At 33.0% G+C, this 25,297-nt stretch overlaps 3 protein-coding genes and 2 long non-coding RNA genes across 10 annotated transcripts; 2 read left to right on the top strand and 3 right to left on the bottom strand.

The window, feature by feature from the left end:
* Positions 1-8: 8 nt before the first annotated feature.
* On the bottom strand, positions 9-4,156 carry LOC123908466 (probable LRR receptor-like serine/threonine-protein kinase At1g63430). 2 transcript variants are annotated; one of them, XM_045959111.1, is made up of 11 exons: positions 3,492-4,156; positions 3,075-3,285; positions 2,830-2,973; positions 2,594-2,743; positions 2,247-2,363; positions 1,845-2,155; positions 1,558-1,763; positions 1,318-1,453; positions 1,077-1,234; positions 706-921; positions 9-473 (listed from the first exon to the last, which is right to left on the bottom strand). In XM_045959111.1, exons 1-11 carry the CDS (start codon positions 3,574-3,576, stop codon positions 228-230), a joined length of 1,980 nt encoding a protein of 659 aa, XP_045815067.1. In that variant the 5' UTR covers positions 3,577-4,156; the 3' UTR covers positions 9-227. The 2 variants fall into 2 exon arrangements, with proteins under 2 accessions (XP_045815067.1, XP_045815066.1); XM_045959110.1 differs by having other exon boundaries at positions 1,558-2,155; positions 3,492-3,912.
* Positions 4,157-5,803: 1,647 nt separating this feature from the next.
* LOC123909562 lies at positions 5,804-7,262 on the top strand. 2 transcript variants are annotated; one of them, XR_006809962.1, is made up of 2 exons: positions 5,804-6,203; positions 7,004-7,262. It is a non-coding gene; the product is annotated as an uncharacterized LOC123909562 (long non-coding RNA). The 2 variants fall into 2 exon arrangements; XR_006809961.1 differs by having other exon boundaries at positions 5,804-6,402.
* Positions 7,263-7,586: 324 nt separating this feature from the next.
* On the top strand, positions 7,587-10,447 carry LOC123909561. Of its 2 annotated transcripts, none has more exons than XR_006809960.1 (4): positions 7,587-7,993; positions 9,259-9,418; positions 9,537-9,591; positions 10,073-10,447. It is a non-coding gene; the product is annotated as an uncharacterized LOC123909561 (long non-coding RNA). The 2 variants fall into 2 exon arrangements; XR_006809959.1 differs by having other exon boundaries at positions 9,259-9,422.
* A 2,208-nt stretch (positions 10,448-12,655) lies between these two features.
* On the bottom strand, positions 12,656-17,590 carry LOC123909692 (O-glucosyltransferase rumi homolog). 2 transcript variants are annotated; one of them, XM_045960569.1, is made up of 6 exons: positions 17,410-17,590; positions 14,993-15,591; positions 14,039-14,231; positions 13,881-13,945; positions 13,558-13,768; positions 12,656-13,186 (listed from the first exon to the last, which is right to left on the bottom strand). In XM_045960569.1, the coding sequence occupies exons 1-6, from the start codon at positions 17,524-17,526 to the stop codon at positions 12,830-12,832; spliced, it is 1,542 nt and encodes a 513-aa protein (XP_045816525.1). In that variant the 5' UTR covers positions 17,527-17,590; the 3' UTR covers positions 12,656-12,829. The 2 variants fall into 2 exon arrangements, with proteins under 2 accessions (XP_045816525.1, XP_045816524.1); XM_045960568.1 differs by lacking the exon at positions 17,410-17,590 and adding an exon at positions 15,947-16,255.
* Positions 17,591-19,017: 1,427 nt separating this feature from the next.
* LOC123908178 (intracellular protein transport protein USO1-like) lies at positions 19,018-24,201 on the bottom strand. Of its 2 annotated transcripts, XM_045958727.1 has the most exons (9): positions 23,716-24,172; positions 22,902-23,102; positions 22,692-22,814; positions 22,508-22,551; positions 22,284-22,392; positions 21,269-22,016; positions 19,767-21,187; positions 19,508-19,645; positions 19,018-19,362 (listed from the first exon to the last, which is right to left on the bottom strand). In XM_045958727.1, the coding sequence occupies exons 1-9, from the start codon at positions 23,791-23,793 to the stop codon at positions 19,111-19,113; spliced, it is 3,114 nt and encodes a 1,037-aa protein (XP_045814683.1). In that variant the 5' UTR covers positions 23,794-24,172; the 3' UTR covers positions 19,018-19,110. The 2 variants fall into 2 exon arrangements, with proteins under 2 accessions (XP_045814683.1, XP_045814682.1); XM_045958726.1 differs by having other exon boundaries at positions 19,767-22,016; positions 23,716-24,201.
* Positions 24,202-25,297: the final 1,096 nt, after the last annotated feature.

Raw genomic sequence — 25,297 nt, 5'->3', positions numbered from 1 at the left:
AAAAACACTTGTCCAATACAATCTTCTTCTATTTAACAATTTCTGAAGTTCTACAAGTAGGCTAGTGCTATACAATGAGACTTTGTTGTACTTGAGCCTAACACATAGTACCCTTTTTGAGCAATCATTTATTTACAATAGAAATAAAATTGAAGAGGAAAAATATGGCTTGTGTATATCTATGCTTTAATGTAGATTTGTTAGTTTTGAGTTTGCCTATATTATTACTATGATAAAAGAGCAAGTTCAGCCCATGCCAAAGATGATGACTTGAGATCCACACTTACTGATGTGTCGATTCTGCTCTCCAGCATGCTGCATATTTCTCGCATAGATGGACGTGCAGTTGTATCAGGATTGATGCAAAGAGTTATCACCTCGCATATCACTTTGAGGTCATCATCTCTGAAATTTTTCAATTCTGGATTCACCAAATGTGACATTACTTCTGGCTTTTCAAGATAGTCTTTAGCCTGCAGCACATGCATACATTTAACAAATAGGGCATTGTAAAAAAGTAATCTTTCAGTGTTTGGAAAATTCCACTTTCACAATGTGAATGCACGATTATATAGAAGCCACAATTTAGAGCTTCATAAAACCATGGGCAATTCACATCGTGAAGCGAAAATATTGAGTTGAACGTGGATCCAAACATTGACTAAATTATACTTTTAGAAATATAACCTTGAGAAATTTGCTTACCCAATCCACCAAGTATCCTTTTTCCTTACAGTATGGCTGTCGCCCGCTGATTATCTCTAGTAGAAGTACTCCAAAAGCGTGTACGTTTCCTTTGGTATCATGATGACGTGCCTCGAGGGAGTTTGGAAGAACACAAACAGCACCTTGGCTGCTAATAGTACCAGAATTCTTTTCTGATCTTTCAAGAATTGTCTTCCAACTTTCAAAATCAACCAACTGCATCATATTTAGGTTCATGATAATGAGAATCTTAAGCTAGATTTTCAGTTTCCAACAGAACAAACACATAGCATATAAACATAGGTGTTTGTTTCTCTATTTCTAAATCATAATTTATGAGTTTTATGCATTGAACCAAATAGCGGGCGCACCTTAGGGGAAAATTCTTCGGTAAGGTATACAGCACTAGAATTAAGCTCTGAGATAGTGAATGGAGGTTCAACTTCTGTGTGCAAATATTTGAGTCCACGAGCAATTCCTATGACAATTTTCATACGCCGTGTCCAAGAGAACTGGCATCCTTCTTCATCTGCAGTCAAAATTGCACGTTGAAGGAACTGAAACATTTGTTTAAAACTTCAAATACACACACATATTAAGAAACTTGCTTACAACAATGTAGGTGCTCGTGAAGTGTCCCATTGGAAGCATAGTCGAAAACCAACATCCTTGAAAACGGATTGCTCTCTTTACAATATCCAAGCAGTTTTCCAGAATTCTCATGATTTAACCGTGCCAATTCTGCCACCTGAATGGCAATAAAATAATAATAGCATAAATTAATATATCGTAAAGTTCCATTTACCATTGACAGCTATATTGCACGGTAAGCATTGAAATATTTCCATTTACCTCTCTCTGAAAGTAGAGTTCCAAATATCCTGTCCAATGTTCCTCCTTGATGCAGAGGGAAATTACAGCAATCTCAGGTCCGCCTTTCATGGTTCCCTTGTAGACCACACTGTCCGGTGAGGACCCAATGATGTTGCTGAAGTCTTCGCAGGCCTCTTCAAGCTCTTGTCTGCTATACCTTCTCACGTCCTTTAACATATCCGGGTCTGCAATCCAATTTTTATGTTCAAAACAGATATTGCAAACTATTCGACACGAATAGAAAGTAGAAAACATAGAAACTGAACCTATATATACTGTAGTGTGATCTTTCTGGCTGGCAGATTTTTTCCAAGGAATAATGATGGATGATTTGTTGTTGCATCTCTGGACAGCAGCAAGAGTAGCAATCAGAAAGAGAGAACCGACCATAGTTCCTGCTACTATTTCTAGAGCCAAAAGCCAAGTAGGTTTCGATGATCTGTGAGGCTTGCGTACATGATCAGCTATTTGGTGGTCCCTTACTGGCTGACTCTTGGCAGGTGAAGCACCACCACATTGTATGGAAGGACGCTGGTTTAGATCATTGCTCTGGAGGCAGTTCCCTTGAAAGCTTGACCTGTTTGACAGAATATGTATATACGCTTTCTAAGTATGGTAGAAAAAGCATTGTGTGAATGCCAATATCACACGGGAATCGGAAAAATTACCTTGGAAGAAACTCCAGGCATTTTGGTATACTACCAACTAAAAAATTATATGAAAAATCTGCTATTTTTAACTGAGGCGATCGACAGAAGCCAGTTGCATTTTCGGTTGATGTATACCTGGAGAAATTATAAAAACTATGAGAGATAGATTAACAGAATCCAAACTTTGATTAGAGTAATAACTTGACATTTTATACTCAATACTGAGTTTAAAATCCTATTGTATATTAAAAGACTACTGAATACACTGAAAATCATAATGCCAGATCCATTTAAAGAACACAATTATAAGTAAACAGTAAAATTCAACGAAACAGTAACCATGATATTATAAAATTGAAACTCACATCCCATGCATATTTGAAGCAAAGTTGAAAGTGCCACTAGCAGGAACAGGTCCTTGAAGCCTATTCCTATCGAGTCGAACTTCTTGAAGGTATCTCAAATTTCCAAACTCAGAAGGTAATCTACCAGTCAACCCATTGGACTGAAGATTTCTACAAAAATGCAAATTAAGTTGAATAAGTCAATAATTTCCAATATAGTATTCAGTAAAAGATATACAATATTGAATTTCTTTTACATGTTCACAAGTTGAGTTAAATTTCCAATCTCTGAAGGAATCGGTCCCGTTAACTGATTCATTCCCAAATCCAACACCTTGAGAGATTTCAACACACACAATTCTTTAGGTATTGTTCCTATTAGATTGTTCCCATGCAAAATTCTACAAAATCAAAAAACAAACATTAACATCAACCATGATATCTCAGAACCAAAAAAACACAGTAATCACAAACAATGATAAGAAAAAAAAAATGAACATACAATTCTTGCAAATAGGTGATTTGTCCTAATTCTCTTGCAAGAAAACCCCTCAATGATGAACCTGAAATATTTAGCTTGATAACATGATCTTTAGCCATAGTGCATGTGACACCAAACCAGTTACAAAGATCTGATTCCAACATATTCCAATTTGATAAAGCTAGATTTGGGTCTTCATAGATTGATTCTTTAAAGCTTGTAAGTGCCCAAACTAACAAAAACAACAAAAAAAAGTATCAAAATCAATGCAAATAAATGCTTCATTTTTATCATACCCCATTTGAGTAACCAAAACATAAAGAACTATAAACAAACCTAATAAATGTCCATAAAAAGCAAAATCAATTACACATTCACCATTTTCACACAGAAAAAATAGTACTTGAAATCAAAATGAATAATTGAGATCTGAAATACCTTCATTTGGGGGTAGAATATCAGAATCTCCAAGAGAAAGAATTGAAAACAAATATAGAACCAAAAATGAAGCTAAAAATTTCATCTTTTTTATTTCCCAGTGCTTTTTTTCACATCTATTGTTCCTTTTTTACTTCACTTCCAAGAAAATTCAAACAAAAATTTCCAAGAAACTCATATAAGCTACAAAGAACTAGTTGAGATGAAAGGTTCTTAATTTTGCAGCAAGAAAGAAATGAAAGAAAAAAGAAAGTGAGAAAGTGAAGTTTAAATGATTATGAGAAAGTGAAAAAAGAACCAAACAAGTATGATTATGAAGAAAAAAGAGAAAAATTTGAAAACTTGGATTGAAAGAGAGTTCAGTTTAGTTAACAAACAAGTGTCAAGAATTGATTTTGATTAACCAACCCATTGGCACATAGACTCAAATATTAAAAAAGGGTTTTTTTTTTTAATTTTCATTTTTATATGATCATATAAATAAAATAAAATAAAATAAAATAAAATAAAATGGAGGTTTAATAGTACAAAAAAGGTGCTTTTTTTTCATCGTCTTTTGATTATTAAATTAATTTAAAAAATTAGATTAATTAGGGTGATTAGAGAGACGGTGAGGTAATTAGTGATGGAGTGGTGTGGTAAAGATTCACAAAATTTGTTCAATTGTGAATTTGGTGAAAGAAGGAATTGACATCCCAACGTTTTGTGGGACAAAAAATGATTCAATTCAACATTAGTCAACAACTAATTTGTGGGTTCATTGAATAGTGACTAATCTTAGTAATTATGTTCAAATTCCAATGGATTAGTCTTCTTCTACTCATAATAGTGACAAAATTGCCTACCCAAGTTCACAACATTACTCCCTAATGGTCATAAATATTCTCATGAATTTGCTAAAAAATTCATATGAGAATAAAAGTTAATTATGTTTGCATTTAATTATGTTTGATGTTGTTCATAAGTCCTAGCTCAACTGATAAAAATTGTTAAAATTGTTAGGCTGGATTTCATGATTGAAGTTTGAACTCCGACTCTCTCACTTGTATGTGTGAGTTTATGATGATAATGTAATTTCCTCTATATACCAAATAAAAGTATGTTCCATGTTTGGTTCTAAATAGTATAAAAAAAGTTAGGTCAAGAAAATTTGAAAAGTCGAGTTGGACACTGTCTTTATTTAAAATTTAAAGAATTGAGTTTCTGAGTTATCTCACTCATATTGTTTATCAATCCTCGCTTTAAGTACGAGTTCACTCATTTATCTTAATACATTTTCCTTCAAGTGTCAGCTCACTATTCGCCCACTTATACTTGCACGGTTGTGGCACGTATCATCAATGAGACACATCGTCTGACTATCATTGTTAGAAAGTCTTCTCTACAATTTTTCGATCACTTTTTTTTATCTACTCATTAGCTTTATAGTGACCGTTGGATTATTAGGAGAGTCTGAGAAATAATCACATTAGACTAGAAACAATCGCACAAATGAAATATCCGTAAAAAAATCCCCACAAATGAAATAATAAGACAGTACAACATCCCTCCTTCTCTCTCATTCCCTTCATTAAGTTGATATTTTCTACTTTATTAAATTAAACAAAGCCTACTTCATTAAATCAAACAAACCCTAAAATGACAATTATCAATATTCATTATATGAATAAAATTTATTTAAATAAAAAAACCACTAATATTACAAAGAAATTACCTATTATATTTTCATTGCAATTGACACAATTATTATTATTATAAAGTTTTATCTTGATAAGATGGTGATATTCTAAAATTGACAATTTAGCAAACTTTCCTATAGAAGAATTTACGGCTTCTATTGTTAAAAACTGAAAAATCATTGTCAAGATATAATAACATCATCAAATTTAAGACGTAGTATATGTTCTTTTTTTATTTATTGCTTTGCTTCCCTTTTGCTTGTATTGTCTTTTTCCTTCCCTTTTTCATGTCACTGAGTTATTGACATTATTTGAAAATAGAATATAGTGTCATTTTTAATTTTTTCATAAAAAATAAGAATATGGTGTCATTTGGTTAAGCATTTGGCCGGGCCAAATTAATTAATAGTAACGTTTTTAAAATGTGACTACTGATCTACTTGAGTATTTTATTTTCATTTCTTTTTTCACCATAATTATATTGGTTGATTTGATAATTAGTTACTAGTATTATTTTTAATTATTAATATAAAATAAAAAGCTCTTTTTTTGACTAAATAAAGCAGGAAAAGCTATAATAAAAAAAAAAATTGCACATTTTACAGTTGTTTTCCATGCATGAATAAACAATAATCATGTTGAAGTACTAACAAACAAAGAAACCCCACTCCTCCATCCATCCACCTTTTAGTTTTCTAGATAGATTGTTGCTTTTTGAATTTTCAGAGGTCACTAATACCTAATCATGAATATCATATGCTAGATTAGTGTTTATTTGAATATTACTCCCCTGTCTTCGTGTTTATGTTTGCTGATGTAGGTGTATTTCAGTAAATAATTTAAGCTTTTTCTTTAATTTTAGAAATTTTAAATTACTCTTTTACGGTGTATACTGAGTATCTTTTGCGTGCAACTGTAGAAATTAATTGCTCGAATCTTGTGGATCTAAATGGACGGCAAACTCTCCCTATGCTGATACATCCCAAGTCATGGATCGAATCCACAACCTTAACAAATACTTCAATTATTCAATGTACATGAAATATGAATTATTGTTTATATATGAGATTGATGAGCGTAATGTCTTAGTTATTATTTAGTTATCTCAAAGAGTCTAACAACAAAACTCATACACACTAATAAAGAGAAGTAAATTAAATGTTTTGTCAATTAAAAAGAAGGAAGAATAAACGTGGATACGAATCACACTTCAACAACTTAAATGTTTTTCGGTATTTTATCATTTAAATTGTACTTACGAGACAATTTCAATGAATGTTTATTACAATTTATGTTTTTTTTATACAATTTAACTTAATGTTTATTACTCTATGTTGACGGAGTGACAAACATCACTGAAAATCATATATAGACAATTGCAAGCTCTAAGTTTGAATATAGGGAAAGGTGTACGTCTAGCTTAACAATTTTTATATATTGTCAGTTGAGCTAAGTTTTACCGACTCTTTATATTACTTTTTTTTTGTCTGTTAGATGAAACCATGAATATCACATGAAACTCAAACACAAATGACATTAAATTCGAACCCAAAATACTATGAATATCTAGCCTAACAATTTGTGTATTTATTTGAGCTAGGATTAATAATGGATTTTTTATCTTGATATTTATTGTTGTATTTATGTTATTTACACACACTAAGAAAATCAATAAATTTTATAATTTTTGGTAAAATAATTTGTGTTGTTCTTAAACTATATTATTTGTATCAAAAAAAAAAACAAAACTATATTATAGTTAAAGATACTAATATTGACTAAATAATAATTGATATTTTGCTTAATCTAATTTGAGTTTTTAAAATGGTGTAGTGGCAAAGTTGGGACTACGTAGCAACCAGCAAAAGACAAATAGATATATAATATGATTAAATATTGTTTATTAAGCCATGAAAGGCCTCTCTAACTATGCTTCCAAGCAAGACAATCCAAGAGTTGGAGTATGTTTAAAGGAAAACAGAAAAACAACATGATTTTGACTCCAGACTGCACGGAAAGATCCACCTTCAAATCCAGTGAAGTACATGCAAGTGTAAAAATAAAACATTGTCTATTGGTAATCACAAATTACACTACAACATTTGTTGTCTTTAGCAACACTTTTTTATGCAACTCGTATAAACTGTTACCTAAAAGTGGCTTAGCTAACATGTTATGACTGTTGCCAGTGCCTTTTAGGCAGCGCTAGATAATTGTTCCCTGAAATTGAAAAGGGAACATTTTGGGACTGTTACTATGATATTTCTTTTGCAATAGTTAACAACTGTGCCTATAGATATTTGTGGGGACAGTTTTAAGGCGTTACATTATTTATGACAAAAGGCAACATTTATCAACATTTGCTTTAAATATTCAACATTAAAAAAATACTTTACTCTATATAAAATTAATTAATTTTATCTCACTAGTTCAATTAAAAGACTAATCCCATCCACCCTGACCCCCATCACGCACAAAACAAGTTTGAGAGTTAAACCCAACTGCGTGGCTCCTTCTCCTCCTTCTCCTTAAATCGAAAATCCACCTCAATCCATAGCTTTATAAATTCTCTCACTGCTCAATCCCTAGATTTTTAGGGTTTCCAATTTATTCTGTCACACCATCCAATCCCTATCTTTCTAGGGTTTCTGATCTATTCCTCTTTCTCGTATTTTTTTTCTGACCAAAATTAATGGCTTCCATCCGGAGACCCTATATCAGTGGCTTCATAGTTTCAGAGATTAGTTAGCGGAGTTGTTGGTTAGGATAAGGGTTTGATGAGTGATCTGAATGCAGATCTGGATTTGTTGAAGGATTTTTCTGGTATGTGATTCTGGGTTTGTTCTTATTTTCTTCTAGATTGTTTTTTCTGAGTTTTTTTTTTAACAAGCTGGGTTTGTTTGTTATTGTTGCTGTGGATGAATTTTTTGTGATGTTTAGTTATGAGATTGTGGATGTATTTTGCACAGTGTTGAGCAACATTAACTTCTTATATCGTGAGTCTCTTTATCAACTTCAACTTAGATTGATTTTTCCCTAAATTGTGCCAAAACCCTAACATCATCTTTCATCCCAAACTAAATTTCTCTGTTCTTGGCTCAGTTAGAAATTTGATGTTAATTTGTCTGATTATTAAATTTGCATGTTTTTCATATTATGTTCAACTTCAAACCTAACAATATTTGGTCATATTTAAATGGCACTTTGTTGGTTTTTGGTATGTATAGGTTTTTTGTAATTGTTTATACTTTCTAGATTCGTGTTTTGTGTTTGCCGGATTTTGTGAAATATAGTGATTACTAAATTACTAAATATTAATTACTAGTTAATACTAGTATGTAGAGGATAGTGGTTTTATGAATGAGCCAATTCATCTTGAGTGAAAACTCATGCTGAGTATGAATGAACCAATTCATCTTGACTAAAAACTCATGAAAAAAGATGCAATGATGTTGTGTATGCTATACATTTTGGTAATGCACTAAGAAATATAAACCAATGATGGGGGGACTTCTTTTCATAAATGGAACTGAGATGTGAAGTTTTTTATATGTACAATATAGGTAGTGGTTGCATTCTTCACAATAATGAGGATAATATTGAATATGAAATTGATATTGAAATGCCAAATTACTTGTTATATCTGGTTGCTCTTTTCCTTCCAAAAGAAACCAATTGATGATCAATTGTATGAAATGTTAACATTTGGTGTAGGTGAATAATGCAGGACAACTAAGTGAGAAGAAACTGAAACATGCTTTAAAACAAACTACTTTGGTGTAGGTGAATAATGCAACACAATTACTAACTGTTAGGCATTTCCTGACAAATTAAGGCTTTACGGCCTTTTTAATATCTTATTTAGGCATAATTTGGAGTGTAATTAAATTAGTAATAGTATAACTATTTTTTGTGATTCATAGACTTGCTATTTGAGTGAGTTGCCTACAAGGGAAGAAGAATCAAAGAATACTCTAAATTGGACTGAAATTTTCATTTCACAGTTGATATAATTTCTTCTATTACATACATGATTCATGGGTGGATTTCTTAATCTAGTTTGTTAATTGATTTGGTTTTCTTGTTAGGAAATGAACACCTTGATTAAATAATGAAACAAAAATGATATAGAAGTTTTGTGCAAGCTTATTAATGTCAATTAACATTGGAGAACTTGGCATTTACTTTTAGCAAGAAAGGGGCATAGCAGCCAAAATCAAGTTAGCATTCATTAATTCTCAACTCCAAGTAGGTAAATGTACACATGTTTAAGTGGAAAAAATTTATGTGCTTATATTTAAATGCATTTTGTTGTAATATGTAGATAAATTCTATCCTTACCAAGCAATTGAAAATTGTGGTGCAGGAAGCAATTTACTCTTAACAAAGTAATTTTTATTGGAAACTTCACTTGTCTGATTGTGAGTTATTTGCAATTCAATTTTTCACTGCTAATTTCATATTGTCTACATTTTTTAAGTTATTCCTAACTTGTGTATCTGACCTTAAATTATTTAAACCTATCTAATTGTTTGATTTTAGCTCTTCTTTTATTTAATTTCATTATTCAAATAGCTATGTAGACACCACTGTGTTTGGTTTTGCAGCCCTCTACCTTCTAGAGGAAATCTAGGTATTGTTGTTTGTATTTAAGAGTTGTGTGGGGCAGGTTAAAAGGAACCATCACTTATTCTCATAATCCTAAGAGATAGTTCAAATATGAAATTGAATTTTCAATGAAATGGCTAGATGTAATTTGGTACATTTACATTAGAGATGACAGTGATACTCTAATTTTGTAATGGCAATATGCATTCTAGTGGGTATAGGGTGTCTTGTTTGCATAATTAGTGAGATTGTAGTTCAGATTTTGTTCAACTATTGATTAATTTGGTGTAGCAGGTTTTACATTGGAGCAATATGATTAAAAAGGATTACGATCAAAGAAATGTTGGAATTGCTAAAGATCATTGAAAAGTAACAGAAGGCATGTTACAGCTGCTTCTTCATATGATTATGCAACCAAGATAGTGGGGGCAATGAAAGAAAATTTACTATTTACACCAAAAGTGTCCAATTTTAGTTGTATTATGGTTTTGAGAAAACATTGTCTTAATTTTAGTTGTATTATGGTTTTGAGTAGTAACCATGACTTTAGGTGTTATATAGTAACCAGTACATGTTGCTACTTTTAGTACCCATAGAAAGGAGGTACTCTGCTATGCAATTATGTAATACTACAAACAATTGAATGAAGGAGTTCATATATTTGCCTCACTTTTATTTCAAATATATAATTTGAATATTAAATTTGGTTAAAATATTTTCAAAATTATTATCTTAATTACAAAAGTAAATTTAAAAACTGTTGCTTATAGCTACACCAAAAAATGTTGCCAATACGTAATGGGGACATTTGATAATTGTTCCCTTTGCTTAATCTTTAAGGCAACAATCATAGACTGTAAATGAATTTGGCAACGAGTAATAACTGTTGCCTAACATTTTCCGAATAACTGTTCCCTGTTCTTTATAACTTAGGCGACAGTTTTAAAAAGTGTGCCCAAAACGCGAAAAAACTGTAACCTTAGACAATAGGTAACGCTCGCTTATAAAACAGGTGAAAACTGTTCCCTATACTTTTAGACAACAATTTTCACGGTTTAGGCTACACTTTTGACCTGTGGTCGAAAAGCAAAAATGTTGTAGTGTTACCAAAACAGATAAAATTATCTACCCCTTCCAAGATATAACATATTTTTTTATAAGGTATGCTAACATGTAAAATGGAAGCTTTATATAGGAAAAAAAATAAGATTTTGACTTTGTAAAAGTTGAATGCACAACTTTTAAGATAAAATTACTATATGAAGTATCTTAAAATGTGCCCTTAGGACACATGTTAGCCTTCTCTAAAAATTCTAATTACCTCGTTCAAACGTACTTTTAGGTTTATCTCCAAACAATGTGAGATTTTTGTGCGTATTAAATAGTACTATCCCCTAGTTAAGGCTAGGGGTAAAGGATTTGTCAGCCATCGCGTGTGGCTTATATATACCTCGTGAATAAAAGATTTTAGTTAAAATCTGAGGTGGAAGTGACAACCGATAATAATGGTGTACTTACAAACAGATACTGAAGTCACTATATAATAGTCTCATGGATGTGGTATTGAGTTTGAGCCAATTTAAAATTTCAATTCAAAACCGTCGGTTTTTAATTGTAGTCCGTCTTCTAAGAATATGTTACCTTCGGAGTTAAAAATCGATGAAATCAATAGCACAATATACTCAAATTGAGAAATAATACTCCCACTAATATACTCTTATTTATTTGAACTCACGTAACTATAATAGTATTTTAGTAAACGAAACTTCTTTTATCACTAAAATTAACACAACTATAACTAGTATTATAAGAAATGTGCAAACTTAAAAGTAACACATTAGATGATCACCTCAACTGTTAAACATAGTAAATTCACAGCTATGATGAATTTACTTTCCAGTGATATGTTGCTGAAGTGAATAGATTTATGAACTAACATGTTAAATTCAGTTTCATAGATGTTAATTAAAAGCCATATATAGCTTTTTACAAAAAAAAAACTAAGTGGAGTGTGATGCTTTCTATATTACTATTAACTGTCTCATTAGTTTCTCAATTATGTCAGTCAATTGCTCATATCTTTTTCTCCTCATCTTCATCTTCACTATTTTTTTGCACAAGAAACTCTTAGTTGATAGGATAAGGTCCAGTTAATGTGAGGGGCTGGGCCAACCTCAGAACACAATAGTCTATGAATTTTTCTCTTCCTACCTCCGTCTTTCTTTTCTACCTAATTTCAATATTTTTTTTCTACCTTCATTTTCCCATTTTTGTACTTGTATTAAAACTTCGGAACGCGTTTTCCTAGTTCAAATTTGGAAAACACATTCCGAAATTTTTTCTCAAAGCAAAAATAATTCGGAAAATGCATTTAAAAATATTTTTTTAAGGGCAAAAATGAAAAACCGGGGTAGAAAAAAAACATGGGGTAGGAAGAGAAAAACTCATAGTCTATCTAGCAAAAACTTGAAAATATTTTGCTTGAATATCATTCATTGGGCTTATTTTTCTTTTTACAGAATAGGTTTATTAAATTTTTCTCTCTCTCACCATCTGTGTTTTTTTTTTTTCACTCTTGTTTTTCTATTTTTGCCCTTGTTAAATATTTCGGAGTTTATTGAATTTGTCTCTTTCCCACCATCCGTGTTCTTTTCTACTCTTATTTTTCTATTTTTGCCCTTGTTAAATATTTTGATACGTGTTTTCCGAAGTTTTTCTGATTCAAATTTAGAAAACACATTCCTAAGTTTTTTTCCATGACAAAAGAACTTCAGAAAATGCGTTCCGAAATATTTAAACAAGCACAAAAATAGAAACAAATGGGGTAATAGGAAGAGAAAAATTCAAATTTATTCCTAAAACATAAAAGAATGTTCATTTACAAAAGGATAAGTCCTAAGTCGGCACTTAAATATTTGGCAATTAATCAATTCTTGTCCAATACAATCTCAAAGAATGAAACTTTTTGTTACTATATATAGCTTACTATATAGCATTGCAAATTATTAAGATTTGATTAATTAATCAATTCAAATGTGTGTATGTATTTGCTCATTGGTTATTTTTCCAATATTCATTTTCCCACCTCTCAACTCGGTTGATTAAATTTTGTTTCGTTGCGTAGAAAATCCTGAGTGACGAGGGCTCGAATGGAGGAGGCAAGGAGCACGGAGCTTTTGTAGAAGGCTCCCTAACCATGGATTCACTCATAAATTCTTTCTCCGACCAACGTGATCTACTGCAAGCCATGGTCTCTGGGCACAACTCCACAGCTCCTTCGGGCACTCTTGACTCAAACTTTAGAAGCTTCGCGTATTCATTTAGTAAATGGAACATGTAGTCATAAACGTAATCCATGCTGAGTTCTTCATGAATAAACTTGCTCCCCGCTTTACCAATTTCTTGTACCTGTCAAGTCGGCACACATTATTATTTACGTTTTAAACAAAGATATACAACCATGATATATGAGACGCCATAAGGGCCGGTCCAAACCATCCACCAATGCCCTTGCTATGTATTGTATATATTATTTGATTGTATCCATAAATAATAGTGTGACTTAGTGGTAAAGTCATCTTCCTAAACTAGGACAAACTATGTTTGATTCCACAAAATGTCATTGAAAATATATTTGACTAGGATTATCCGTGATATATATAATATGGCAACCACAATTTAAACCTTTACTATTGTGAAGGAGCATATCCATGTGCTTTTAATTAAGAGAAATGGAGTGATAAGGAATCGAGGAATATCGAAGATGGAGGGAAACTTACTTTTTGCTGATGATTATTGCCCCAATCAACTGCATGTTTGATGGATTTGCATTTGTCATTTTCCTTTATAGGCCAATAATGTTGCAATGGCTGTAAGCTTCTTGTGAAGAAATCGTAGTAACGAGGCTTCACGAGTAGTGTAGGAGAATCACAGGCTAGAATGTATTTCTCACTCACAGACCACCCATATCCTTCAATATAAATTTTGTATCTGATATCAATGAAAATCAAATACATATATTAATTTAAATTACATGATGAACTTTTAGGATAAAAGAAGAAAAACAAATTATGTAGCATGCTAGCTGTTGAAATCGAACTACCTATATGTACATTGGTCTGCCAAGTTTGAGTGATTGAATCCTTGTTCAGACTCTTTAATCCAATCCTACACACATATATATGACGAATATTGGATGAAAATATTATATCGTCATGCACTATCGTAACTTTATAAGAGAGGCTGTAGATATGTACATACCTGCGAAAATAAACGGACATTCCAATCGTGTGTGGTTGAAGCATTACACTTGAGGAGATCTAGTCGTGTTAGGGCCGTAAAAGGATTTCCTTTCCAATAAGCATAAGGTTCTCTGTCATTCCATTTAATCTTTTCATTCCCCTTTTTTATATCCTTCAGCAGATTTTCCCAAGGCCTTATATTAATCTCAGCCCTGAATTAACAATTCTATGTCAGATTAATCAGTTTGAATGAACACATAACAAATTTTACAATACTGCAGCAGCTTCAATCTGAAACCTCTAAATGTACAACCATAACCAAGTCTTATTCCACTAAATGGTCTCAACTACATGAATGTTGGCATATTTTAGGCGACTTATTAAAACTTATCTACTGACATAACTTATAAGCATTTGTGACACTATTTGGTAGAGCTTAGGGAAGCAATTTATGACATGTCGATAAATTGTTCTCAACTATTTTCATAAATTTTCTAGGATAGCTTATGAAAACCATTTGACTTTATATTACCTTAGAAATAACTTGCAGACAAATAAACATCGAATCTAAGACCTCATGCATATTACTCAAACCCCTCACGGCTGGACCAAACTTAGTGACTTTCTCCCATGAGAATTTCACCGGAGAGAGTCCGATGTGAATCTACACCACTCAAATCTCGTTCAATTGACTTTGACCATATACAATCAACATAATCATTGACTGAAATCTCACCGTAGAAAAATGTCACCACAGAGTATCTATTCCATATTCATATCATATGAACGGCCAGATTGACTATTCCTAGTCAAACAAAAACTAAAAAATGACTCCCCAAGACCCCGTCACACATGACATCATAACCACTAGTAATAATTAATCATTCCACAAACAAAGCATGCTTGATAAAAATCATTAAAATGAAAAGTATGTGCACACTAGTAGAATATGTTAGGATTTTCAGAAACATACCAACCCCAGAAAGACCAATCAGGAAAAACAATATCCTGCGACCACCGATCGACGCAATAACCAAACACAGGTGGCGGGCCTATAACATTGGGCCCGTCATATAAGCCCATTGGCACCACAGGCTTATCATTACAATCAAACATGATTTCCAGATCTGGCACCTTACCAGGATATTTTCTCAGTAATTGCAAAATGCCCCAAACAGTGAAAACATCACGCGTTTGTATTGATTCTTGATATTTCTCTAAATACCCTTTTCCATTTTTCACTACCAACCTAAAATGTGCCGTTTTCTTTGCCATTTCAACCATTTCTCTGCTTATTCCTTTCTCCTTCCACGGCTTTAAATCCTCGTGAATCCATCGAAAATACTCCGGACACACCGCGGAGTTTTTCTCTGTTTCTAACGTTGTTGTTGGATAATTGCTTGAACATGTTTGGTTCCCACTGCTACAATTCAGTACTGTTGGTTGAAACTTTTTGCTCTGTTTTATTGTTTCAATGGTTTTATCATAATTTGAAGAAACATTTGGTGGTACTAAGGTTTGGTTTGCAATAGTGTTTGTTGTTGGTTTGATGTTAGTGGTAGAAAGTGTAGACTGCATAACAAAAACAAATTAATCAATTACATTGTCAATTAGTAACAATTATGGTGAAATAAATTTATGATTAAAATTAGTGCAATTAATCTTCGTAGCACCAACACTTTTGATGAAAGATGTCTGATGTCTGACAGTCTGACACCAATACAACCTTACCGAGACAATATTGACACATGTGATTATGTTCAATGAATTTAGTTTTCTAATATGGATGTGGACATGTCAGTGTCGTGTCTGGTGTGTGTCAGTGTTACATAATTAAGCAGAAATTAACAGGAATGTACAAAAAATAGTGAAAGAAAAACAAAATAATATTATGGTTGACATAGTGAGTGAATGAATGTTGACTAACCCATAGGAAAGAGATGAAAGCAGTAGTGAGGAGGAAGAGGAGGAAGAGAAGAGTAGTAGGGCCATGAAGGGGATGTTTGTTGGATCCTAGAGAAATTAATTTCTGCATGAATGAATGAATGAATATTGAATTTGATGGAATGTTTTGAGAGATGAGAAAAGAGTAGTAGTAGTAGTAAGAGATTGTTTGGACTTTGGTGGAGTTGTTTGAGTGAGGAGAAGGGCACTGACATTCATTGATTTCATTTTGAATAATAATGCAAAAATTTACGCCCGTCATTATCTTAGGTCGACAGCAATTATATGGTATTTGCCATTTAGCAACAGTGAGTGATGATTTAGATTAGTTTAGGGACAAAAACAACTACATCGTGGAACCTGCTTTTTCGGTGTCAAATACTCCCTCCGAACACAATTATATAAAAAAATAAAAAATACTTTTTAGATTCATCGAAAAAATTAATGTATTCAGTCTATATTATTTATAAAATACATTACATTTTCAATGAACTTAAAAAATAGTTTTTGCTTATATTTATATCCGAAGAGAGTACGTTGCAACGGTGGTAGTACTATAGTAGTTTTTTTTTTTTTTTGACACAGGTACTATAGTAGTTCGAGAGCAGATTAATTGTATATAAATCACGGCTATTGGCTATTGATTGTGCAGTACCTTATGTGGTCAACTTAATTAAAAAATAAAGGTCTTGCTAACTAAAGAAAAATTGTGCATTGAAAATATCAAAATTTAGATTTTTATTGTGTTGACTATGGATCATATCAAAATTTTTTTTTCTAAATTTAAATTCTTAACAAGTGCCCCTAGGACACTATTTAACATTTGCCAAAAAATAATTGAATGGCTATGATACACACCGGACATTCTCTTGTGAACAGTGTACCGGAGAGAATCCGGTCACATTAAAAGTGTAATGTTTCCGAGATGTTGAGTGCTATGAATTTAGTGTCACAATTTTACTTTTTGTTTTTACGGATTTATATATATATAATTGTAAACAAAATGAAAGTAAAAGATTGCATCAATATTAAAAACTTCACATAAATACCAAAACTACAATAGAATCGATGAGGGTGTAGCTGAGCCAACCTCAGCACACAATAGTCTATGAGCGCCAACACAACCACACGAAGGCAACATTAGCATATGTGATTATGTCAATATTGATGATTAAAATTAGTGCAATTAATTTCGGTAGTACCAATATTTCTGATGAATGGTGTGCCTGGTGTCTGACACCAACACAACCACATGAAGGCAACATTAACGTATGTGATTATCTTCAATGAATCCATTTTCTTTATCAAGGATGTGGAGATATGTCAGTGTCGTGTTCGGTGTATATGAGTGTTACATAATTAAGTAGAAATTAACAAGAATGTAGACAAAATAGTAAAAGAAAAACAAAATTATAGTATTATGGTTGATAGTGAGTGTTGACTAACCACCCATAGGGAAGAGATGAAAGCAGCAGTGAGGATGATGAGGAGGAAGAGAAGAGTAGTAAGGCTAGGGCCATGAAGGGGATGTTTCTTGGATCTTAGAGAATTTAATTTATGCATGAATGAATTTGAGCATGCAACAAGGTTGTTTGGTTGGAGTGTGGAAGTGGTAGCTAGTTGTTGTTTCAGTGAGGAGAAGGGCACTCACAATCCATTTGAATAATATGTAGTAATGTCGTAGGTTGGCAGCAATCATGATTATTGATTAGATTAATTAAGTTTTTTCGGTATCAGATACATTCAAAGGATATTAGTAGACTTAATTTCACATTTAACACTTTTAAATTTAGTTTTAAGTTGATGTGTTTTATATTTTAAACGTTAAGTTACTCAACAAATTTTTAATTTTTTTTTTCACGTAGACTAATCGCTAAAAATTCTATCTTTAAGGTGGATAAGTGGATGTTCGGGACAATGTTTCTTATCAACTGATCTAAGTTTATTTCAAAAATTTAAATTAGTTGGTTATATATATATATATATACTTGCACTACAATTGGCCACATGTATTCTTTATTATTCAAACCACTATAATTATAACCAATTATTATTATATTTATTATCCATACCTATATGATAGCTAGTGAAATGGTGCAACAAATTTAAAGTATAGAAACTTAAAAAACTTGTTTGTTATCTAAAAAATTTAAAGTATTTAACCATTACAAATGTGAAATTTAAAGGACTTCTGAATGCATTTGAACTTTTACTTTTATAATGAATTTTAATTAATAGTTTTTTTTTTTTACTTTTATTATTATTTGTACGACTACGACACAATTGTGTTACTATTAAAATTAAAATGAGGACCCCCCCCCCCCCCACCCCCACCCAACAAATTAAATATTATTGAATGATCAAGTTATCTGCAATCTGTCATGATGTTTAAGTCCATAGAAATCTCTGGCTAAAAACAAAACGAACTTTGTTTTTTCTCTTTAGGGTGTCACATGACACACATACTTCTAACCCGTGTCTTCTGTCTGTTCTATGTGTAAGACATAGACCCTTCACTCATATGTACGGTGAAATTGTCATCTGCATATGTATCTTGATCTGCTAGTTGTATCATCCATCTGCCAGTTTTCAGTGAATCTAATCTAATAGTTCCATTTTGCAGTTTGATTCTAAATGAGAATATTCTATATTCTATGTTATGAAAAATATAATTGTATAGGCCACATATCCTTGGTTGATATGGTGGAAATCATATTGTGTATAGGAAACTATGTAACATAAACACTTATGATCGAAGGCATGTTTGGTGTTGATATGACACTGATACATATGATTATATTCAATTAATTCATTTCCTTAAATTATTATCGGTGTTTCGTAGGTTTGGAATGAATGCAGTCTAAAAATTATTATTAGTGTCATTTTCTTTAATTATTATTAAGAACTTTTATATATCTCTTGAAAAAATCTGAACACAAATGTTTAATTTTTTTGAACTCTGAATTGCTACATATCCTCTAAACAATCACTTTTGCATAAAAATAAAAACTACAAAATTAACATTGTAAATATCAAGAAGGAAGAATACACATATTTTACCATTATAAACTTTAATTTATTCATTATAAATTGTGTTCCACTGTTACATCTATACATTGCAGGCTCCAAGATATCAACAGGAAACTCTCATCCTTTGTGGAAACTCTTGAGGTTTCTTACAGTCATAACAAGTATTTGTCTTTCACCTTCTACCTCGGCGAATTTGAGACTCATTTCTGAGTATCTCTCTTGCATTTCTTTGAGTTCGCTTTCCATTGATTTGTTTCTTTCCTTCAACGACGACAATTCAATCAATACGTCACTAAGATTGTTGTCGGCTTGTTCCAACCTATTCCTCAATTCTTCTGATATCTCGTTTGAATCTGTTACACTTCTATCCTGAACATCCAATTTGAAGGGCATATCAATATCAATTTATTGAAGATATGTAATGCAGACAACAAAAGTTTGTAATGCAAGCTTCATGGAACAAAAATGCTTTTGCAAATAGCTCTAGTGTCGACCTATATCAGTATGAGCTTACCTCGTGTAAAGTAAAATTCCGATTGACTTCCTCTACCTTGTTCTCCAGCTCCATAATTCTGCTCTGGAGCTCCTTTTCCTTCTTCATAGATGAAGTTGTAGAAGTTTCCAAGGCAGTTTCCTTTGACTTTACCAGACCCTGCCATAAAATGAGGAAAATGATGAACATATAGAATATTACTAGAGAAAACAGCATTCAGAGATCAAGAATTTTTCTCAAACAATCTATCTTTTCATATCATTGATGCTAGAATAATTACCTCAAGCATTTTTATTTTCTCTCTCATACTTGCCATTTCTTTTGAATTCTGAGGACTGGAAGCAGTTTTTTTGTTGATTGGACTGGTTTTAGTACCATCAGAAAGTTGGTTGCGGCCGCTAGTATCCCTGAACCTCTTCTCGATGCTAGTTAATGCATCGCCCTTCTTCTTTATTTCGCTCTTTAGCTGAGAAATTTGCTTTCTTAGTTTTTCTTTCTCAGCCTCATCCTCAAAAAGTGACTGTTTCAAATCACTGCATTGAGCTCTAACCGCTTCCAACTCCGACTTCAAGAGTCTCGCTTCTGCTTCTTTTTCATCCTTCTGATTTCTCATCTTATTTATCTCGTTAAGTGTATGCTCCGCTTCCTTCTTCAATGATGCAATTGTACTCGCAAGTTCATTTCTTTCCACAGTTCCTTGATGTAACAGTGTTTCATATTCCTCAATTGATTTTCTCATTAGTTCCAAGTCAGCTTGTAAGATTTCTTTTCCTTCTACTTGTTCATTTAAGCGTGAAATCTCCACCATAAGCTTTTCATTCTCAGATTTTAGTATCTCAATCTCCTCAGAGAAATCAGTATTAACTTGTTCTCCAAACTTCTTCTGATTTTCAAGCTGCTTAGACTTGTCTTCGATTTCCGCCACCATCTGCTGTATCTGAACTGTCATTGTATCTATTTGATTTGAAAGTTCGTTCAGTTTTACCTCATAATCGGCTTTAGTTAACTGAAGTTCTTCTTGGACTTTATGCAGCATTCCTTCCACTAGATTTTTCTGTAAACGTAGTTCACTTGCTTCTGTCAATGCTTTCATGGTAGCCTTCTCATTTTCATCAAATGTTGAAGTCATTTGCATCGAGAGTCTTTGGAATTCCTCTTGAAGCCTCTCAGCGGTATTAGCATTCTTTTGTCTAGTTTTTCGTAGAGTTTCCTCGGCTTGGATAGCTCTTTGCTCTTGCTCAACTTTTTCACGTGCCACCGCTTCTATATCAGCTTCAAATCCTTGTGCTTGTTTCTCCGTTTCTTCCTCTAATCTTCTGATATGAGTTTCCAGTACCTTAATGGTAGCTAGAGAATTTGAGAAATCTTCCGACTGTTCCTTGAGTTCATTTTCCAGATTTTCAATGTGAGTTTCAATATCATTCATAGCAGCCGGAGGATTTGAACATTCACATTGCATGTTTAACTGTTCCTGCAATTGGCTTTGCTCTAACTTATTCGCAATGCTGTGGTTTTCTTGTTTCAATATCTCATAGTCGAGTGCAATCTGTTCTATCTGCATCTCTAACTCCTCTTTGTCTCTCCTATACATTTCAATTTCACCATAGAGGTCTATTATTTTTTTCTCAAGCAAGTCCGTCTCCTTGGCGCCACTCTTCTCCTTGACAAGCTCGTCCAATGCTTTCTGATCTTCATCATCATCTGTTTCACATTTTGAGAGTTTCATCTCTAACTCTCGGGAATTTTTATCATGTTCGTGTTTATTGGAATTATTACACTTACGCATATCGCTATTTTTCTGCTCCAACATTTCTTCCAAGTCCTGCACCGCAAGGACCAGTTCAGCATTTGATTCTTGCATCTTCTTTAACTGTAGTCGGAGATTTGCATTCGTGTCTTTCTCATAGCTCAATTCTTGTCTTATTTCTTCAACAAAAGCATGATGATCTCCATTTTCCAACTGTGACCTGTTCCTCGCTTTGGCATCATCCATGCGTTTATGGAAAGACCTGATATTATCGCATTCTGTCTTTAGTGCATCCCTTTCATCTTTCAAGATAATGATTTCCTTCGAGAGATCCTGCCCTCTTTTGCTTTCCTTTACAATTTGCTTCCTTAGGGTCTGTAGTTCCATGTCCGACACATCTACATGCCTCGCCAAAGCAGCATGTTCAGCTTTGAGTCTCTCAATCTCCGAATGAGATGCCTCTTGTGACGTTTCCTTTGAAAGGGAATTATGAGAGCCATTTGTTGAATCGCCCGTACTTAACCCAAGCTCTGAGCTAGATGACCAACCCCATTGTGATCTCTCATGTAAATCATGCATTGGTGTTGAGGTATTGACATCAGTGTTTGGAGGTTCTGCAGCACGGTGCATAACCGGAACAAACTGGTTCGTGGTGCGGTCGATGTTTGTTTTTCTCAATCCAATTTTGCAGGGAGTATCGACTCCAGAACTGTCATCGGAGCTTGACAATGTAGTGTCAGACACACTAGACGTCCTATTGATGATTGGTTTGTTAGAAACATCCTGTTATACAAAAACATGAAATTTAATCATTTTCACACATAACATTCTAACTTTCAGTGCCCAAAAACAAAAGAAACGGATAGATTATGCGCTAATAGAGGACATGACAGTTGAATACATACGGACCAAAATTTTAATTGTAAAAGCATGATAGTGTCTTATATACTAACACAAAATGGATCTTTCTTCAACTTTCCGAAAAATCAAAATGTGCGAGAAACAAAATATCGAAAGTATTTTTAGCCTGAAAATGTGTGAAATCCTTACTTCAGAAAAATAACTTTTAGTGTTTTCATCTGTATCGCCATTGTTTAACTTGTTCCTTAAGCTCCTATCATCAATTTTTAGTTTTGGATCTTCACATTCATCTTCCTCTCTGCAAATATTATTGAACACCAAAAACATCATCGTCAAAAACTCTAAATCATCGAAAATCTAATCTTGTATAACCTGAAATAGAAAAATAACAATGCAAATTCCTTTTGTAGTACCTTTGAATTTGATCACCGTTATCTTGCAGCCTTTGGATAGATACCTGTTTATTAAGCAACAGATCAAATCCAATGACATCAACATTGCATTGACTTATGCTTTACTCAAAATCTTGATTAGGTTTCACCAAAATCTTAAGCAACATTACATCTGAACAAAAAAAGAGAAAAACCAAATACTAACATGTAAAACAGCATCGCAATGAGAATTTCTGACGGGAAGAGAGACGGAAGAGGGCTTTGTGGAATCTACATAATCAGCAAAATTAATAGAAACCTCCCCGACGGCGCTAGCTTTCGATAACCCCTACATAGAAACGCTTAAATTACATAACAATAACAAAATTAAACAAATCAACATTTCCATATGAAGAGAGAAACTTCATATATATACCGTTGAAAGCAAAAAATTATATATTTTGTCGCCGATTTTCCCAGTCTTGGGATCTTGAAAATACTTTATTGTTTCGTATACCGGATTTTCCCACCGACAATTTCCATCTCGAACCGTAGCTTTCTCTAATCTCTTAGTTGGTCTTCCAATGTCACCAGGAACTATTGACAACACCAATGCATCCACCCCAGATTGTAACACCTAAAATTTCATCACCAAACACAACCTAATTATTTCATCTCATCATGTTAATTTATTAATTATTTCCAACCTAATACCATTGACAATAAAAAGTTCATCATCATCATAATTCACACTCCATTTCAAAATCCACCTTCATTTCCAAAAAAATTGAAATATGAACAAAATATTACTTTTTTCCACTTCATATTTTAATTATAATCCAAAAAACTTGCACCAAAAAGACATATTTTTAATTTAATCAAATTTTATCAATAAAAATATTATCAAATCCTCATAATCCAAACAGAACATATACATAAAAAACATCAATTAAAAAATCTCTGACTTCAATTGGGCCGTGCTGGTGGACGGTGGGATTGGTGTCCTCGGATTAAGTGGTCTGATCCTAACACCAGATACCGAATCTTAAAAAATAAAAAACAATTCAGCCTCATTTTATTAGAACATTTTGTTTTTAAATTTAACTTTTAAAACCAAAAACTTGCAAGCCCCTAAATTATTAATCTCTCAATATAACTTAATTTTTTCAATTAAAACTAAAAAGAACAAAAAAAAGAAAAAAGAGAGAAATATGAAAATAAAGAAAATGGATGCAAATTATGGAATCTACCTGAGTGGCATTGAAGTGAAGCTTAAAAACAGCTTTAATTCTGTTCTTCTCACTTTTCCATTTTGCAGAACGAAACATCTTCACTCACTCTACATCACACAATTTACTGATCCAAAATCACTTTTCAAATAAGCTATAAATTGTTCTTATTGGTCCCAAACAACTACAACACTAAATGAGACACAAGAAAGAAAGAACCGTTCTAGTTATCAACAATTCAATGTAGGAAAAAAAAACCGTTAAACTCGGTGGTTCAACTCGTTAGCTTGAAGCAAAACAGTGTAACGTAGCGTGTAAGAAGAGAAGAACGAGTTGGAACGCTGAGTTTAGAAACTCGGAAGAAAACAAAGAGATTTTATGTTATGTTGTGTTTTCTAAGTTGATGCTCTGTTTTTGTCTCTGTTTCCAACAAAAGCATTTAGAAGAAACAAGTGACACATAGTTCCTTAAAAAAGCACTTGCATGACTCGTGTGAAAATATATATTGAAATGGAAATTAATAACTTAAATAAATAAGTTGGTGAAAATTGCTTTTTTTAGGTAGTGTATGTATATTATTATTAGTGTTTATATTATGTCACGGTTTTGTATTTTTATGGGTGGTGAATAATAAGTGGACAATAACGTATCTTCTTATTGTTTGTTATAGAAAAAACTGTTATTATCATATAACACTTTGTTTCATTCATTCAAAATGTCGGTTTCTTCTTCTTTTTTTTTTGTTTAATTATTTATTTAATTGAAGTTAAGTATGTGTGTGATCCACCAACAATAAATTAGTTCAACTGCCTTTGCGCAAGCAAGTGCGAGAGAAGCAAAGGGGAGTGGAATTTCGTGTGTATGGGTGAAATCCACATATCTACGAAGGAACGCCAAAAGTGAAGGCAACACTCTGGGTGCTCAAAGGTCCTCGCCCAATATTCCTAAGTGCAAGCTTCTCAAATGAAAGAGATTTGACCGTACTAGTAAATTAATGTGAGAGTTGCAAGAATCGGAGGCTACTTAGAATTAGCAGTCTGACCTTTACCTTGATTTGGTGCATTCATCTCTAAGCTCTAAGTTGATTCTTTCTGTTGGGTACATCATGAGGTGTTAGGTCTATGAGTCCTCTCACTTATAAAATGTTCAATCTCCACTTTTCTAAGCAATATGAGACTTACCTCTCACACTTGCCACAACAATCGGAAGCATTCTTCATCCTACACTTGTACCGCCGTTAGCCTCACTGCTCAACGGGACCCGCCCCTTGACCACCTTTGTCAGGAAGACTTTCGATACAAGGAGCCGGTCAAACCCTTTGTCAAACAATCGGCTCTGATACCATTGTTGGGTACATCACGAGGGGGCAACTAGGGGGATCATCCACATTGGACTTAAGAACAACTTCACAAATGAGTTTGACACCACACTTTACCCCAAAACCTTAAGGTGTTAGGTGTTAGGTCTATGAGTCATCTCACTTATAAAGTGTTCAACCTCCACTTTTCTAAGCAATGTGAGACTTAACTCTCACACTTGCCACAACACTTTCTTTACGAATAGGTTATGTTCTCAATGTCATTGGCATCGACTACCTTAACTG

This window comes from Trifolium pratense, linkage group LG2, assembly GCF_020283565.1.
Source record: "Trifolium pratense cultivar HEN17-A07 linkage group LG2, ARS_RC_1.1, whole genome shotgun sequence".
NCBI classification, from domain to species: Eukaryota; Viridiplantae; Streptophyta; class Magnoliopsida; order Fabales; family Fabaceae; genus Trifolium; species Trifolium pratense.
The sequence above is the reverse complement of the archived record's forward strand: the minus strand, read 5'-3'. Positions and strand labels throughout refer to the sequence as shown.